The sequence below is a fragment of the Amphiura filiformis genome, chromosome 11 (assembly GCF_039555335.1).
Source record: "Amphiura filiformis chromosome 11, Afil_fr2py, whole genome shotgun sequence".
Taxonomy (NCBI): domain Eukaryota; kingdom Metazoa; phylum Echinodermata; class Ophiuroidea; order Amphilepidida; family Amphiuridae; genus Amphiura; species Amphiura filiformis.
Genome location: NC_092638.1, coordinates 10,799,847 through 10,817,415, shown reverse-complemented (window position 1 = coordinate 10,817,415; position 17,569 = coordinate 10,799,847). Strand labels below are relative to the sequence as shown.

The window sequence follows — 17,569 nt, the reverse complement described above, 5'->3', positions numbered from 1 at the left end:
ACCTTTCGCCTAAATTTGTGCTCGCTGAAAATATTTTAAGGCTCTGTTTAAACCCATGTTAGTGCAAGTTTTTTTACCCCGTTTTAGGTTTAAGAACACTATTAAGGAAAGTAAAAAAACACCAGAAACGTTCAAAAAGACATATTAAGAGATATTGATTTTTTTTTGGATCATATGTTGAATCTAACCCTGTATATATAAAATTGAGTTTTTTTACGTTATAAAAAAGAAAGTGGTTGGTTGAGGTACGGTGGTCTAATACTACTAACTATCATATATTTTAGCACTAACCTGAACATAGGCGGCTGAAAATTTGGTAAGGGGGGACGACCTCCCCTTAAAATCACAATAGAATAAGAAATTAAGCAATAATTGCCTGTGCATCTTACTTTTTAGAACCAACACACACTGTTTTGGGTCCATATGGTACAATTGCAATTGATCTTCAATTAAGGGCAGGGGAGACCGGGGCAAGTCCGCCCTCGGGGCAAGTCCGCCCACCCCATGTTTCTGATCTCGTGACTGCTGGAAAGGTACAATGATGATGTCATATTAGCTGGCACACGTCATAGCTAAGTACCCAAGAAAACAAGATAGTCCGACACATCTCGCCACAGAAATTATCGTCAAAAAACGTTTTAGAGTCAAGGAAGTTTACATTTTTGAAATTGGTAATATTGTAATAATCTCAAGACCTTACAGAGACGCTTTTCGTTCTTATATTTATTTGGAAGGTGAACGTTTTGCCCAACATATTATGCAATTAAAAAAAAGTAACGTTAGGGGCAAGTCCGCCCTGTGTTTTCCCCAGGCGGACTCCCGGGGCGGATTCGCTCCATCGGCGTATTATGCAAAATATTTATAATAATACCTTTAAGAAGAGTAAAACTACATGCAAGCATATTTTTAAGTTAAGTGGTATCACTTTTACTCATACCACCGTTTATGCCCTAAAACCATAAATGCCGAAGTTTTTGCTCATTTTGGACCCCTACATTTATAAGCTTACATTATACCCCTCTAATAAATTTAGTAGACTCTTTGGAAGAGAGTGAGTGCCTAATATACCCTTTGCTAAACGTTTGCATTAAATTTATAATTGTTTTGCAATAGTATAACCTTTTCTTTTTATCAGGGCGGACTTGCCCCAGCACGGGGAAGTTCGCCCTGTCATCGTGATTTTTTTTTTCCATTCTCCTGCCGTTACTGAAAGCTCAATGTCCTTACAAATGTGGTAGTATTTAGTTATAGTATATAGCTTTAAAATGTAAAAACTATAGCCTTCTAACATGAGAATTGTCCTCTCTAGGTGAGATTGAAGAAAATAGGGCGGACACGCCCCTGTCTCCCCTATCAAGTTATTTTATAATATATCTTAATGTGCCCAAGTACCGCATTTTAGATGATTATAACCATAAAAATGCATCAAGTATCAATATTTTCATTTTAATTAATTAGTAAATAGATTATTAATTAGAATATTATATGTACATATAATCATACAATTAATATTAAAACCCATCTATTCCACCCCCCAATTAATGAACTTTCTGAAACATATGATTATTGTAATGTTAATCGACGGAAGATTAGCTGGTTTTAGACAACATACTTATTGAACCTATTCGAAACTTAGGTACGTGTGTGTCGTCTTTCGGTTTTCTTTGTTATATCACTACTTGCTCGTCATAATTTTTTCATGAGCACGTGCCACTTTCAAGACCGTGGTTTCATCCCAGTGTTTTCCTACGATCATCATCCCTACGGGTAGCTTGTCTACCCATCCCGCGTTGATGGAAAGTGCTGGATGTCCAGTCACATCAGCCGCCATAGTGTTTTGTGTCATGTTTATGGACTGTGTTACGCGATCTAGGAAAGATAATAAAGAATTAAGATCAATCAATCAATCATTCAATCAATCAATCAATCAGTCAACCAGAGACCCAACCACTCAATCAATCAATCTGAAAAAAATAATTTGGTATTTTCATTTCATCTTTAAACCATGACTCATATTATTCAGCGTTGTCTATGAAATAAGATCGTAGGGTGACGGACTTTGTTAAACTTGTTTTTTTATCTGAAGGCCACACGGTGAATGTCTAATGTCTTGCCGAACCGCATAGGTAAACTGACACGAGATTTAGGAATTAAGAATAAGTTTTTATTCCTTTATTAAAATCCTTCCCATCTTCTGCACACCCACAGGAGTTGACGATCTACGGGCTCGTATAATGATGGAGCCTGTCCAAGGAATGAGGCAGTTGCCTAGTAACGGATGTAACCACTCCCTCATTTTAAACATGGAGTTTAGTTTAAAGATTTCATATTTTGCATCACAAAAAGACCGTTAACATATAAACCTACCTTCCAATGTCATTTCGCCATCTGTTGGCAGCTTTTGAGCTACGAAAGGAAGTGTTGGCATGATGATTACGTCACAATCCTTCAGGACATCATCATAGGCTTGGCGTAACAAGCGTCCCAAATTCTGACAACGTCCGTAATATTGTCCATGGAACGTCTCATTTAAGTATGCACCCGTAAGCATTACATACTAGAAAAACGAAAGATGTAATACATTTTAAAGTTTAAAATGCTGTGGATGCCACTAGTCATTGGCAAGGGACAATATCCGTGACCCTAGGTACAAGATTGATCAGGTTGGACATTGTATACCTTGGAATGGAAAATAAATAAACAGGGTGTAAATGGAGAATTGTCCCCTCTCATAACATTTACGCTTTTTGAAGCTCTCTCATTTCACAATTTATGGGACGTGCATTCCATGTGCGGGTTGTAGATGGAATGAAGGATCATGGCTAACAAAGTTAGAACTTGGAAAAAGAATTGCAAGCATATTAGATCTAATAAACGGAACGGTGAAGACCAGGGTCAGTCTAAAACTGGTCCGGTAGTAGTTGGCACATGAACTCTGGTGCATCATGATGCAGTCATGTCTACAGTAGAATTCATCTCGACCTTTGCAGGACTTAACCCCATTAAAAGCTATTAAACCAAGAAAACACTCATTGAAACAGCTCAACTGATTAAATCGGATCTTCTCTGGCTGTGCACATGTGACTGTTTTCATGTGCGATATCGCAATAAAGTTTGCGTATTATAGCTTCAGTTGGGTAACCGATTATAAAGGAAACGAAAGGAAACAATGGTATGTGTACTTTTGTTCACGAAATGAGACAATGGCGTGCTTTTTGTAAACCAGCATTCTTGAAAATGAGCAACATAATGATTGTTGACTTAACACGGTTTGGAAATAATTTCTTCATATTTTTGGTGTTATCTGTCGTTTACATATCCTTCCTAAAACACAAAAGTACGGCCCTCTCCAAACACCTAAATTAGCTAAAAATGTAGGACATGTTACAAAACTATATTGTCTAGAATTTTAGAAGAGTACCTTTAATATTGGCCGGTTATTTTTCACACAGCGACGTTAACTAGGCAATGTACTATTACCTATAACATTAACTAAAACACCAAAGTACGAATATTTCCAAACATCTAAATTAGCTAAAAATTTAGGACATGTTAAAAACTATATTTTCTAGAACTGTAGAAGAGTATTTTTAATATTGGCCGGTTATTTTTCACACAGCGACGTTGACTAGTCATATCCCCATACTTTTAACGTAGGGCTATTTGTAGAGGTCACGCGTCAATGGGAAAGAGCACTGTGTATTGTGTATAGGAAAACGGACAGTAACTGCAGTATGTGGTAAATTCGATGGAACATTGTAATGACACCAACTGCGATTCGGTGGTCCAAAGGCTGAGGGGTGGGGTCTCCAGGAACATCTATGATGCGAATGGCACGACTCAGGAGTGCACCTACTTTTGATATTGATGTAGGGGTTGCTACTGGGATACATATGATACCTATCTTCGACCTGACCATGCTCTTGTAAATCAGTATGCTTCGATTATATTTATGAATATGTGTACATCCATATCAAAACGATGCACTTGTCGTTTGCCACATGTGTCTCATTTTACATAATAGCTAGGAATGAATACCAGACTTATCTCAAGTGTAGGTCACATCAAATCATCCCCAAGTCACATGGTTCAGGAAAACAGAGAACATGTCTGAAACCATATGATTTGGGGATGATCTGAAGAGACCTGCACTTCAGATGAGTCTGGTACTTATTCGATTCCTAGCTATTATGTAAAATGAGACAATGTAGCAACCGACAAGTGCATCGTTTTGATATGGATGTACACATATGCATTATTAAATACGCACGTGACCCATGGGCACGACATACCAAGACCAGCGAGTGTGACCAAATCCTCATGCCATTGACGAATATACAGAAAAAGATAGAACTTCTTTAAATAAATATCATCAAATTTAAATATTAATTGAATAGCAAATTATTACACATTATTCCGAATTTGTAATAGGTTATTAAAACAACATTTTGAAAGTATTTGCCGGCGGAAAAAAATATTTATCGACGGAAACGTTTACAATATATTCACAGAGTTCAACAAAATAAACAATTTTGCTGCATAATAGTCTCGCGTGGTTTACCTCCTTTGCATTCAAATGTACAGGAAAACCACCCGCTGTTTAAAAGGTCACTTCGATACTAACTGTATGCAAGCTGTTGTGGTAGCGCCGAGGCGGTAACGTGCGTATCTGAAACTACGTATTTATAAATGTAGTCGAAGAATACTGTAAATCATAGCTCTCTAAGCAGGTATGGTAGGATGCAGCTAAGCGGAGGAGTCTGGTACGTTGTGTTTGGCATCTGACTAATAACAGGATTCCGAGAAAAAAACACCTGCTGAGGGTAAGTCCCAAAAGTTCCTTATGCCTCTGTGAGCTTTGTACCAAAGATCGGGTGCTAGAATTGTGATGAATTGGCATTTAGATGCTCTAAAAGGTTCATTCCATGTAGATGTCCATATTTCGATCTCTAGTAGGTCTTTATTTAGAGATGCAGCAGCAGCCTGTTAGTCGGGCAGCAAACTACCCAGTTTTTAAGGCCCGTGGCCTTTTGATGAAGACAATGTGCCACCTACCCTAGCATGTTGTTTGGGTCCCAAGAAACATATTTATACATGTTTACAAAAATCCAGATGCAGCAGAAGGCGACCATCTTGTTTTTCAAAATGGCGCCCATTTTGGCAAAATATTTCCAATATTTGTCTAAATGCCCCTTCCCAATGTGATTTTATCTTCACAGTAGTGATTGTTTTAGGCTAATTATAGTAGTTTTGTCATGTTGGCATGCAGTAGCACCAATATTAATGATTTACAAATTCAAAATGGCCGCCAAAAATTCAAAATGGCCACCGAAATCAATTTATTTCCTTCAAACATACAATAAGCCTATAACCAATCTGGTAACATATGAGATTGGACACGTGACATGAATATTAAAATAATAACACACACAAATCCCATACTTAATGCACATACCCCCCCACCCCACACCCTTACCCCCCCCACGTATATTTCGTATATTATTTTAAAGTGCCACAGAAAATGTATCAAAAACGTTTTCTTGGCTCATACGGGTATCCTTTGTACAAGAACAGTTGGTGGTGCTAGTTTGGGCTCCAGGCTGTATTACTACATCCATAAGCACATGGCAGCAGGGGGTACATGGTTCTTCAAAAAAATTGAACCATTTAAGGACAATTTTGCCCAAATGTGCCCAGTTGGTTGCACTGGTCTCCACTGAAATCCCACCCATCGATATACCAAAATCGCTGAAAAAGGTACCACAAAACCGTGGCACCTTCCTGTACACCTTCAAACAGGAAGACCTCCCTGGACATGACATTGGCCAGACATTGAGAGGTATTGAGGGGTATTGAGAACAGGGTAAAAGGTACCGAGTGGTCCCAGATATGGTTTATGGGTCCCGGTGGATGGAATTTTTAATGGTTTCTAGGGATGGAGTTAGGGATACCAGGGATGGGTTATAAAAGGGACAACAGTTTATGGATCCAGGTGAAGATGCTAGGTTCCAGGGGTGACATTAGAGGTGTCAGCAATGGGGTTTGGGGTACCAAGGAGAGGGTTAGGGGTTTGGGGATGAGGTTAGGGGTTCCAGGAATGGAGAGAGTCCCATGGTTGGTGTTAGGACACCTAAAACAATGCCTACTGTACCAATAAATTCACAATGGGAAGGGTCAATTTGAAAAATATTGGATAGGGTGAGGGGAACTGGGATGGAGTAAAGGGTCCCAGGGTTTGGATAATGGGTACCGGGGACAGCGTTAGGTGCACTGAGGAAGGGCTAGGGGTACCGAGGACAGGGTAACGGGTTATGGGTCCCGGTGATGGGGTTAGGGGTTTCAGAGATGACCGGTCATGGGTCCAGGAATGGGGTTAGAGGTCGCATGATCGTAACGCGTGTTTCAGGTCCAAGGGATAGGATATGGGTGACTGGGGATTGAGTTAGGGGTACCAGGGTTGGAGAAATGGGTACCAGGAACTGAGTAAGGGGTACTGGGCATTGGGTATGGTGAACCAGATGTGGGCTAACAGGTTCCGAAGATGGTATTAGGGTCCCAGGACGGATGTTTCATGGCCGGGTCTCAGGGACGGAGTTTGGTGTTCCATGAATTGAGTTAAAGGACACATAGTTTGTGTTAGAGGTCCCCGGGAATAGGGTAATGGGGATGGAGGCCAAGGGTTAGGGATATGAGTACCAGGAACAGGGTAAGGGGTCTAAGGCATTGAATATGGGGAACCAGATGTGGGGTTACAGGAGCCAAAGATGGGATTAGGGTCCCAGGGATGGGTCATGGGTCTCGGGACGGAGTTACGGGTTCCAGGAATAGAGTTAAAAGTCCCATAGTTGGTGTTAGAGGTTCCAGGGAATAGGGTTATGGGCAGACCTGCCAACCTAGCGCAGTAAGAAAGAGAGACATTGAGGCCAAAACTTTGTACATGTACACAAACCAGGTACCGACAAATTCAAAGACTTGAGGTGTGCAATACTTTCAGAATTCAGGGAAGGTTTTGCAGGTCTAAATTTATCACAATAGACTAAAAGAGAATGCTATAGCAAATTTTAAAGTGAAATTTGCATCATTTTCTGCTGTTCTTACATTTAAATTTGCCATCACTGAAATTTTTAGAAAGCAGGACTGTCCCTCTTTTTCACTTTGGAAAACCCCAAATGAGGGACAGTCCCTCGAAATGAGGGACAGTCCCTCGAAATGAGGGACAGTTGGCAGGTCTGTATGGGTCTTGCGAGAGTTTCAGGTTCCAGGAACGGAGTTTAAAAGTCCCAAAGTTGGTGTGAGAGGTCCTAGGGAATACGGTAAGGGGTATTATAAATGGAGATGGAGTTAGGGGTCCCCGCGTTGCGGTAATGGGTACCAGGAAAGGGGTTAAGGGTACCGGGCATTAGGTAAGGGGTACCGGATGTGGGGTTACCGGTACCAAAGATGGGATTAGACTAGAGGTTCTAGGAATGGAGTTAAAGGTCCCATAGTTGGTGTTAGGTGTCCCGGGAATAGGGTTAGGGGTACTGGAGATGGAGTTCCGGGTTTCCAGGTTTGGCGTAAGGAGTCCCAGGGATGGCGTTAGGGGTACCGAGGACTGTGTAAGGGTACTGGAGGAAGAGACTTATGGTACTAAGGATATGGTTAGGGTGATAAGGGTGTGGTTATGGGCTGGTCCGAGTACATCAAATTTAGCCAGAACATATCAGGTTATGGGCCACTGGGCAGTGGATTATGGGTTCCGGTGTTGTGTTAAGGGGTCCCTTGGATGGGTCTAGGGGCCCCATGGATAGGTAGTGCTACTGGCCAGGGATGGGGTTAGGGGTACCAAGAATACAGGATAAGGGTAGGACATTCGGGTACTAGTACGGGATACATGTCATTGGGTATAGATATCAGAGTACGATGTACGTTTAGCATGGTAGGCCTACAGGGTTATGAGTTAGGTACCAAGTTAGGAGTGATCGGGGTAAGGATTAGGATTACGGGTTCGGGTAGTATGGGCTGGCCCCGGTACATCAAACTTAGCGGGAACATAATTATTATTATCATATCCAGATGAGGAGGCATGAAGACATTTAAGGTGGAAGTTACAGATTTTAAATTCAGGAACTATTTTAAAATAAAATGTTATCATAGAGAGTGAATTATAGGTAAGCATTGGAATGTGGGGGTGGGTGTGTGGGGTGGTGTGGTGTGTATTTGGAGTGTAGTATGGAGTTTGTGTATCTGTTGGTATATTGATTACCATGTTACTTGCTTAAACTTATTTTTTATAATGCTCATTGTATGTATAGAGGAAATAAGTTGAATTTGGCGGCCATTTTGAATTTTTGGCGGCCATTTTGAATATCAAAATCGTCAATATTAGTGCATACATGTCATAAATAATATCTTAGGCCTAAAACAATTGCTATTGTATCAATAAATTCACAATGGGAAGGGTCAGTTTGAAATATATTGGAAAATTATTGAAAAAATGGCCGCCATTTTGAAAAACAAGATGGCCGCCATCTGCTGCATCTGGATTTTTGTAAACATGTATAAATATGTTACTTGGGACCCAAACAACATGTTAGGATAGGTGGCACATTGTCTTCAAAAAAAGGCCACGGAATTTAGTTTGCTGCTTGACTATGTCACTCTGTCTTCCCTAGACTCGATTTAAACGTCATCAGGGTGACATCGGCAGCATACAATATGAAAATATTTGTCAATCTCTGAGTGATGTCATCAAGTGTCACAGTTAGCTGGGTTAGCACAGTTAGCTGGGTTTGCCGTTTCTTATTTCGCAATTTTTAAACCTAAAATATGAATTCCACGACTCACATGATTCAAAGACAATTTTTTGTATGGTATTCATGTGGAAGTTTGTTCAAACTCGTCGTTGTACGGGCCCGATGTTGTCACTGCAATGACATTTAGCTATTCCAAGTAAAAAGTTTTAATATTAATATATATTTTCAAAACATTGTAACTTAAATTTAAGATATAGCATACTTAAAGTCGAAAACTTTAACCTATGTTATACCTTGAATGTGTCAGACAAATGCTTGGTGTCATGCTTCAAAGCCGCTCCTGATGTCTTCATGCTGTTAGTTGCATAATATCCTTTGAAACCAAGTCCTTGAACTTGACAAATGAATCAAAACGAGATTATAAAGACAGTGTGTGGGAGTATGTATGTGCAGGTACATGGCACATTTAGATTTATGTATGGCCACGAGATAACAACGTCATGGGGAGGCAAAGTGAGTCGGTCTCATTTGCAGAGACATATACCAGTTCATACCATGCAGTGTCATCGCCCCGATATCTCCATGGCAGAAATCGCCATGGTAGGTTGAATCCACAGCCACGCATGGCCATGTTGTTCCGACCTGTTTAATAGTTTTGAGACGCATAATGAACCGACGGACATCCGACTAAGACTATTGACAATAGCCTGGTAATTGACCTCTCTGTGTGTGAGTGAGCATGTGTATGCCATGATGAGGTCATCTGCTTTTAGACTGCCTCCACGAGTGAGTGCAGCTAGCCTACTCTGCGCTATAGCTCGGCACATATAAAATCAGACTTTTTGTCAGTTTTGAGCTCAATACGCACGCTTTTTTCTCAATGACGCAAGCTAACGACTATCATATCCTTTCAACACATATGTTCAAGTGCGGCGGTTGAGGGCGATTGCACCGGTGGTTGAGGACGGTTGAACCGTCTTACATTGTTCAGAACAATAGAGAATTAACGGCTCACATATCACATTAATTTAATGTTTTAGATTAATAATATAAACTGTACAGTTTAACCAAAATTGGAGCAGGACACTCTTATACTTACGCGATCCTCTGACCATTGTGTGATAAGCGCCTTCAAATCCAAAACCCGCCCAAATGTCTGCAGCTGAGAAATTTAAAATATCAGAAATAATATTTCATTCTGAAAAATTACCACATTTGTATTTCTGTCTCGAGCGTGGAACCAATGACTGTTTTGCTTTGTTCCTACAAGCTGTATCAAGTTGTCATTTAATTGAAAGCAATTGTGGAGTATAGATACAGATCATACCAACTGATTTATATATTAAATCATACTATAACGTAATAACAAGAGAATCCTATGAAACATCTAAAAAAAAGACTTTTCAATAAACATTAACCGCATCTGTATTAATTTTCATAACCACTTTGTAGGATATTTTATGTTTAGGCTATAGCTACTCTCAATGAGTATGCTATACCACTGAATACTGTAAGACGATATGTTGTACATATTAAAAGATATTTTGCTCAAAATTTTATTACATTTTTGTACTAACAATTTAATTTTAAAACTATAAAAAAACGTCAGCAGATTGGAGTCTCAAGATTAAGAAAAAAGAGTACAATGTCAAATTTTACATTTTTGTATTGCTCTAAACGAGGCCTTTGGTAGATTCTGTGTTTATGTTAGTTTATATTATGTATGTTTATTTTTAGTTTTTTTCTCTTTAGATCTTTACTCTTTTACTTTTGAAAACTGTAAACTTTAGTACACCGTGAATAGTTAATGTTAACGGCAGTTATGTCATTTATTAGATCTGGCATTGCCATAGCATGATTTTTTCCCCTTTGGTAGAAGAATTATTAGAGTTTACTCACAATTTGTATGGATTGGAATGGATACATCGACAACCTGAGCACCAACATTTGTTAAATTCTGTGCTGCTTCTTTTACAATTCTATCTACAGCCTCCTGGGATGCTTCGTGTCCGAATCCCTCCTTAAGAATCCCAATCCTCAATCCATTTAAGCCTTCCACTTCAATCTGGTACGAAAGTGGACAAATTGTTATTTTTTTTAATAGTACAGTATACCAACACATCTCATACACTTTTGGTAATAAACATACCTTCTTAGTGTATTCAGGGACCTCAATATTGGGAGGCTGACGATGATCCAATCCGTCATCATATCCAGCAATAACCTATGAAAGACATTTAGTAAGAATAAATAAGCACTGACTGTTTGACTGGTTTTAATAGCTCAGAATAGTTTTGCGCATTCCATTTAAAAGATTTAACACAATTTCTCTGTTACGGTAAGCGGAGATATGTAGCTTATCGGTTTTGGATTTTGTTATCACTTTGCACCACAGAGGTCCAGGGTTCGAGATAATTTACTCACTCTTAAGTTCATACTCGCTATCGAAGATTTTACCTGGATACTCCGGTTTCCTCTTGCATCAAACCCACCGGCCGAATTTGAACTCACTTAGTAAGTGATACTGTCCCACTGTTCTTGCATCATTTTATTTATCATCTTTGCACGTATCTTCTGGTTCTCGCAGTATCACAAACTGCTAAACCTTTCCACCAAGACACTGATCAGTTGAGATTGCTCGAGTACCAGCTGTGAACTCAGGGACTGCATGGGGGAAACTTTCAACCGGACCCAATCCCCGTTTTTTCCTCTCTCAATGTATGATGTTAGTTTGTCCGAGCCCATAAAATCAATAAATGGTCACTTCACTAAGACATACCTCCAGCATCAGTGCACAATCATGGACTGTCCTTGCCATAGGTCCCAGATGGTCAACTGATGGTTCGATTGACCCTGCTCCTGTGTATGGTACAAGACCCCATGTAGGCTTCAACCCAACACAGCCATTCCAACAGGATGGTATTCGAACCGAACCACCCTGATCACCACCAATCGCCATATCAACGTCTCCTGCCATAACCTGAACGTCAGTCAAGAGAACATAATGTGATTTTATGAACAATTTATTTGTGTGTAATCTACGCCGATAGGTGTCAAATGACATCGTCCTTTTTACCAATTCAGTTTCGTATCTGACCCCATGGACGTATCTTTATGCACGAATCTAATCAGTTATAATAACCAACATAACCAGGATCAACTCCACGAGTTTCTTACGGGTATACAGGAATTATTAGAAGTAAGTTCCTTAACCAGGGAATTACGAACTAGCTCAATTTACCACGAGAACAGAATGTGACACTGCGGGAATCGAACTTGTACCGTCAAGCACTCTCGCATCAGAGTCTAGCTAACTGGACTGCTATAAACAGCGTTGTCCACTGGCTTTGTCTTGTTATTTATAACAGATTTGAAGGTATTTTATATCTAGTGGTATCGGTTATATAATGTTATATGTGGGTGGGCACTACCAATGAGCCATAAACTGGGCAACTTGCATTCTGAGTTTGTAAAATGTACGTGACGGTCGTATTCATAGGTATCTCAATAAGGTGCGACAAGTATCTCATCAAACACTGTTTTAACCAATCAATAATCCTATTGCTGAAGAGGATAACAAGCTTCTACCTATTTCTATAGAATAGTTCTTGTCTTTGTTTGCTTTGGCGAAATCCTGTTCAAGTGGTGGATAACAAAGCATTGTATGTATCACCAACAATTAACAATGAGAGGACATTCCTGAACCTCATTGACTTTTGATGATTGTAAATGACCGCAAATTATGATTGTTTGATATTTATTACCAGAAATGTGGAAAAAAAGAGACACGTGTAGAACCGCAAAAAGCTGCAATTTCGTTGAACGAACAGAGTTCAGCAAACCACAACCCCGCTTCTGGATATCGTTTGAAGTCAAATGATATACCATTTTAAAACTTATGATATATATTTTCTAAACACGAAATAAAACAAATTGACCGGGCCGACTTTACGGCTGATTCGTGGTGTCCAGTCACATATGTTATATAATCATTTCTCATACCAGAACAGCGCTTCCGCTACTTGATCCTCCCGCTGAGCGTGTCTTATCATGGACGTTGAACGCTGGGCCATATGCTGAAGTGAAACTACACCCTGAGAAACACATGTTTTCACATCTTGCTTTGCCTAGAATAGTTCCACCTGAAATCAAAGAAAACCAACAAACCCATTATTTAATCAGAGAACCATGATAATGTACCGTTCTTCAAAGACACTTCGAAAAGAATGTTTTTCAAAGCGTCACAGAGAGTCCCAATCCTGGTAGAAAAATATATATTGCTCACTTGCCTCGAAAGGTTAGCAGTATACGTTGAGAAACAGAAAGTTAAGCCCAATTCAATCTTAACAATCATTTTGTTTAATTTCGCAATGGTGTACTAAAATACTACGTGAAAAACTACACTCTTATTTCGCCAATTAAAAAAGTCTTAAACAATCTTAATCAATCTTAAACTCGTGTTAGTTACGTGGTCCTCTCGTCGAAATATTGGTTAAGGGCCCTTAATTATTTTCTTGTTGTTTAAGGCTCAAATCAATAGTTAGTTAAAACTTTTAACCAATAAATGCATATAGCACTTTAACCAGCTTCAAGTTTAAGTGCTTAACCAACTAGGTTGTTTAAGGTCTTTTAATCAATATTTGCTTAATAACTCTAAACAGATAATGATTTATATGTTCTATTTTATCTAAGCATTGTTTAAGAAATACAACTGCTTAATCAATGGTTGTATTGGATTTAATTATGATTGGGACTTTCTTTCTTTCTTTTTTTTTAAATGTTATACTGAAACATAATTCATGATAGATTTGAAGTCATCAGATCTTGGTCAACTGTGAGATTCGTTCAAAAATACAATTTCATGCATAAAGTTGTTTGTTTTTTTTATCAGTTCAACCCGCTATGTATCCGGGCAATGTATCCGAGTAAAAAATTAAAATCTAGTAAGCCTTTCTCTCTCGCATGCATTACGATACAATGCTAAAATACAATACATCAACGCTAATAAATTCACACACTCGATACGGTATCCAGCATACCGATACTTCAATGCATCTCGTCTACATTGTAAGCTATTGTGCGTATGCCCAAAACTGAACATCGCGGTACACACATTGGTGATATACATGTACCGTGCACGTAGAACAGTATAGTACAGTATCGCTAGAATGTCAATCCCAATGACGTTGTTAAATCTAGCAAATGAACGCATCAATATCCATCCTTAAATGTCTCAATGATGTCTATGCATAACTTATCAAACGAATCTCGAGTTTGGTGCAACCTGATTGACTCAAACCTACCTATTTGAACGAAGTTTCAGGATACCATAAGCAGCACGACCAGCATTCACTCGTGGCCGCCATTTGCTTTTGTCATTTTAAACAATAATTGGTTAAAATTCCGTGGCGCGAGATGTATCGTTAAACAGGTAAAGTACAATTCCACTAAACATTACACAGTTTAACGCCTTTTAACGTAACAAAAAATAACCACCTTTATACGCTCGAGTTTAACAGTCTTCTAACATACGTTAAACTTTGCAGATTAAGCGCAAAATCACGCCTTTGAACATTAATTGTTTAAAAATCTTAAACTGTTCTTCTTATACTTGGCGACTGTTAACTGCCGGAACAAGAGTGTAAGCATAGAGTGCTTTAATTACATTAAAATCATTTTTTTAATAATAAACCCGGTATTCCACGTTTATTCACCGTGTTCACCGATCGAGTGATGGTTGATACGTGTCGTCAATGTGTATCATTGAATCATTGACTGTGTGTATATCGCTATGCGTTTTTTAGTTATACGTCTTATTTATACGTCCCAGATGCGTGAGTCTCCGCTGGATAACGATCAGCGAGCTAACACATGCATTGACGATACAAAGAATGAGATACCTACTTTTTTCCATTTCTCATTTCTTTGGCTCAAAATTAAAAGGAGTCATATAAATGTTACCAGTGAAAACTAACATTTGGGTAAAACAAATAAGAATTGTTTCTTTTATGGAAATCGCACATTGTTGGTTTAAGGACAATGTTTTGTTTGTTTACACTATCAGTTAAAATCAATAAATGAAAAAGAAAATGAAAGTAAAAACAATTGTTACAATAATCTTAAGCAAACATCCAGTACGCCATCATGAGTGGAGTGAACCTTTGCTGCTTGTATTCGAATAAACTATTAATTAAGAATTTTGAGTAAATGAAACGTTTATGAATACTGGTATTTGCCATTTGGCCAACATCTGCTTGTGGATATTTATTTCCCACAACCATGACAACGGGAAATACATGCCAACTCTGTCTGGATTTCACCATGAAAGTGAGTAAAATATTTTATAGTAGTAGTTTTCCTTGTGGTAACTTACCAGCATCCAGAAGTCTCGTGACTACGGTTGCATCCACATCAGGTACAGTGCCTTCCAAGGCTCGACATCCATTCATCATTGGTACTCCAGCTACCATAACATTGTCCTTTATTGCAATCGTCTTGCCGAACAATTTACCAGTATCAGCCCCTTTAATTGTTGATTTCCAGTACCTTAAAGATATTTAAAAGCAGAATTTACCATCCTTGACAAACAAAATCGGAACATGCGTACGCCGCACAATTACCACAAATTACACACAACAAGCATAATTAGCATCAACTTCACATAATGGCGGTCATTTTTTGAACGTGATTCCGAGAAAGACTAGAATTGGCGCAAAAGCTTAACACTACTTTGATCCACAGTCAATGTGAAGTTAGTTGCTAAAAGGGATTAAGCGCACAACTTCAACTTTGGACGATTTTCTGCCCGATAGATTGAGCTGGCCGGCCCAGTCAAATCACTTTGCGGTACACTCTGCCCCCCCTTGCATAATAAGCTACTTTATTGCTACAGAACAATTAATAAATACAGATGCGAGCTAATGTGTCTTGTGGAAACCGTCGCATCCAAAATGCATGAAAATTAACATTATACGTTACCAGGCGTTATAAGGGTTTTCATCACCATTAGGTCGGTAACCCGGTGTCCGGGGGTACTTCACGGGCAAAGTTGGTTCCACGAGATGGTCAAGGCGGTTGAAACCCTTCAGAGCACCATTTATAAGAGAATGACATTGTTTTAATTCATCGTCGTTGAGTGAATAATTCAGACGTGTCGCCAATGCTGACAACTCGGATGTAGTTGGTCCAGGAACCGTAGGGTCACTGAACAACTCTGTTATAAAGAGAACGTTGTTCTATATCATCAATGCTGCAAATTCTCATGAGGTCAAAAAATATGAATGGCCAAGTGGACCAAAAAACGTGTAAGATTATACGTGTAACCTTACACGTGTAAGATGGCATCTTACACGTGTAAGATAGCATCTTATACGTCTTATAATCTAGCGGGTTGCTTAAATTGATGAATCATGTATAAAGAACCCATATTTAAACCCCAAACCACCAATCATCTTACGCGTATTCATCTTCGACCAATGACATCTCGCCATAGCATTTCTTACACGCATAAGAATTGCCTATTAAGGACGAACGGTATTCCAAGTCCAAGTATAATCTCAGCCTCGATATCGGTATGTACCGCGGTAGATTCCCGGGTAGATTTCGCAAACGTGATCATTTTACTTTCACCTCTTGAAATTAATTGACATTGAATACAAATTGACTCCAGATAACTGAGAAAAAGTAACCAGAAAGTGAGATAAATAGGGCTGGGATAATATACGGTCCAACAATCGGAACAATTCCTGACAGAGTTTCGGCATATACAACACAGGACATTGTAGCAGTCATACAAATTTAGAAATTACCTTGTTTAGCTTTGTTTACGATGTTGTTGCCGAGCGCTACTTATCCTCGGAACACCGCCAACAACATTGTGTATCGTACATCTCTAAATTCAAAATCTTACACGTATAAGAAGTCGTGGGTGTTACAAATCTAAAAACATCTTTACATATTATTGGTCATTCACGTGACGCGTTTTGACAAATCACATGCGTGATATTCGATACCGTACATGCAGTATGCATATTTTTCGCTAGAACAAAATTTAAAAAAAAGATAAATAAATAACAATTAAAAAATAACTGGACATCAAATAACAAAACAATATTATAATAATGGATATGAAGTATACATTAGATACATTAAATAGCTATGCACTACAGACACTATACATGTAATTTAGACATAGGTCTGGCCTATTATGACACCCGAGTTCAAAGAGCACTATTTTATATATCACACAAATATATGTACATGATAACAATAGTGATCTAAAAATTATAATTTATATATTATACTCGTATTATTTCAACTTACTCAATTATAATAATATAACTATCACCTACGGTAATATAAGCTTTGTTAGATAAGAATGGTAATCTATTCAATAATTGAAAAAAAATAACTAACTTACCTGCCTTCTGTTCCTTATTTTCTTTGCTGGACTCAGCCATGTCGAAAAGCAACTAACGTGTGCTTATCATCGACCTTGACCTATGTCCTTATATTATAGGCCCAATGTCGGGTCTCACAAATGTAAGGGACTGGTCGATCATTATTTTTTAACATAGGCAACTCGGAAATTCTTAATATCATGCTGATTTATGATGTCAGGGAGTTTTATTTTCACCCGAAAAATAAATTCTAATTAATAGACTTAATGACTCTCCTTTCTGAATACGAGTGAAGCCTAGTGGATCGAATATTTGTAAATTTCCTAAGTAAAACAAGGGTTCGAAATGTTTTACGGCAGGGAAGGGTCTAAAACAACCGAAATAGGCTTCATTACCATAATTGTAATGCCCATCCTCTCACTCAAGGAAGATAAA

The 17,569-nt window shown here is 38.7% G+C and overlaps 1 protein-coding gene across 1 annotated transcript; it reads right to left on the bottom strand.

The window, feature by feature from the left end:
* Positions 1-1,538: 1,538 nt before the first annotated feature.
* On the bottom strand, positions 1,539-17,194 carry LOC140163479 (amidase-like). Its single transcript, XM_072186793.1, has 10 exons — positions 17,155-17,194; positions 15,714-15,948; positions 15,109-15,281; positions 12,738-12,877; positions 11,515-11,715; positions 10,885-10,959; positions 10,635-10,800; positions 9,029-9,129; positions 2,368-2,557; positions 1,539-1,869 (listed from the first exon to the last, which is right to left on the bottom strand). Exons 1-10 carry the CDS (start codon positions 17,192-17,194, stop codon positions 1,676-1,678), a joined length of 1,515 nt encoding a protein of 504 aa, XP_072042894.1. The 3' UTR covers positions 1,539-1,675.
* Positions 17,195-17,569: the final 375 nt, after the last annotated feature.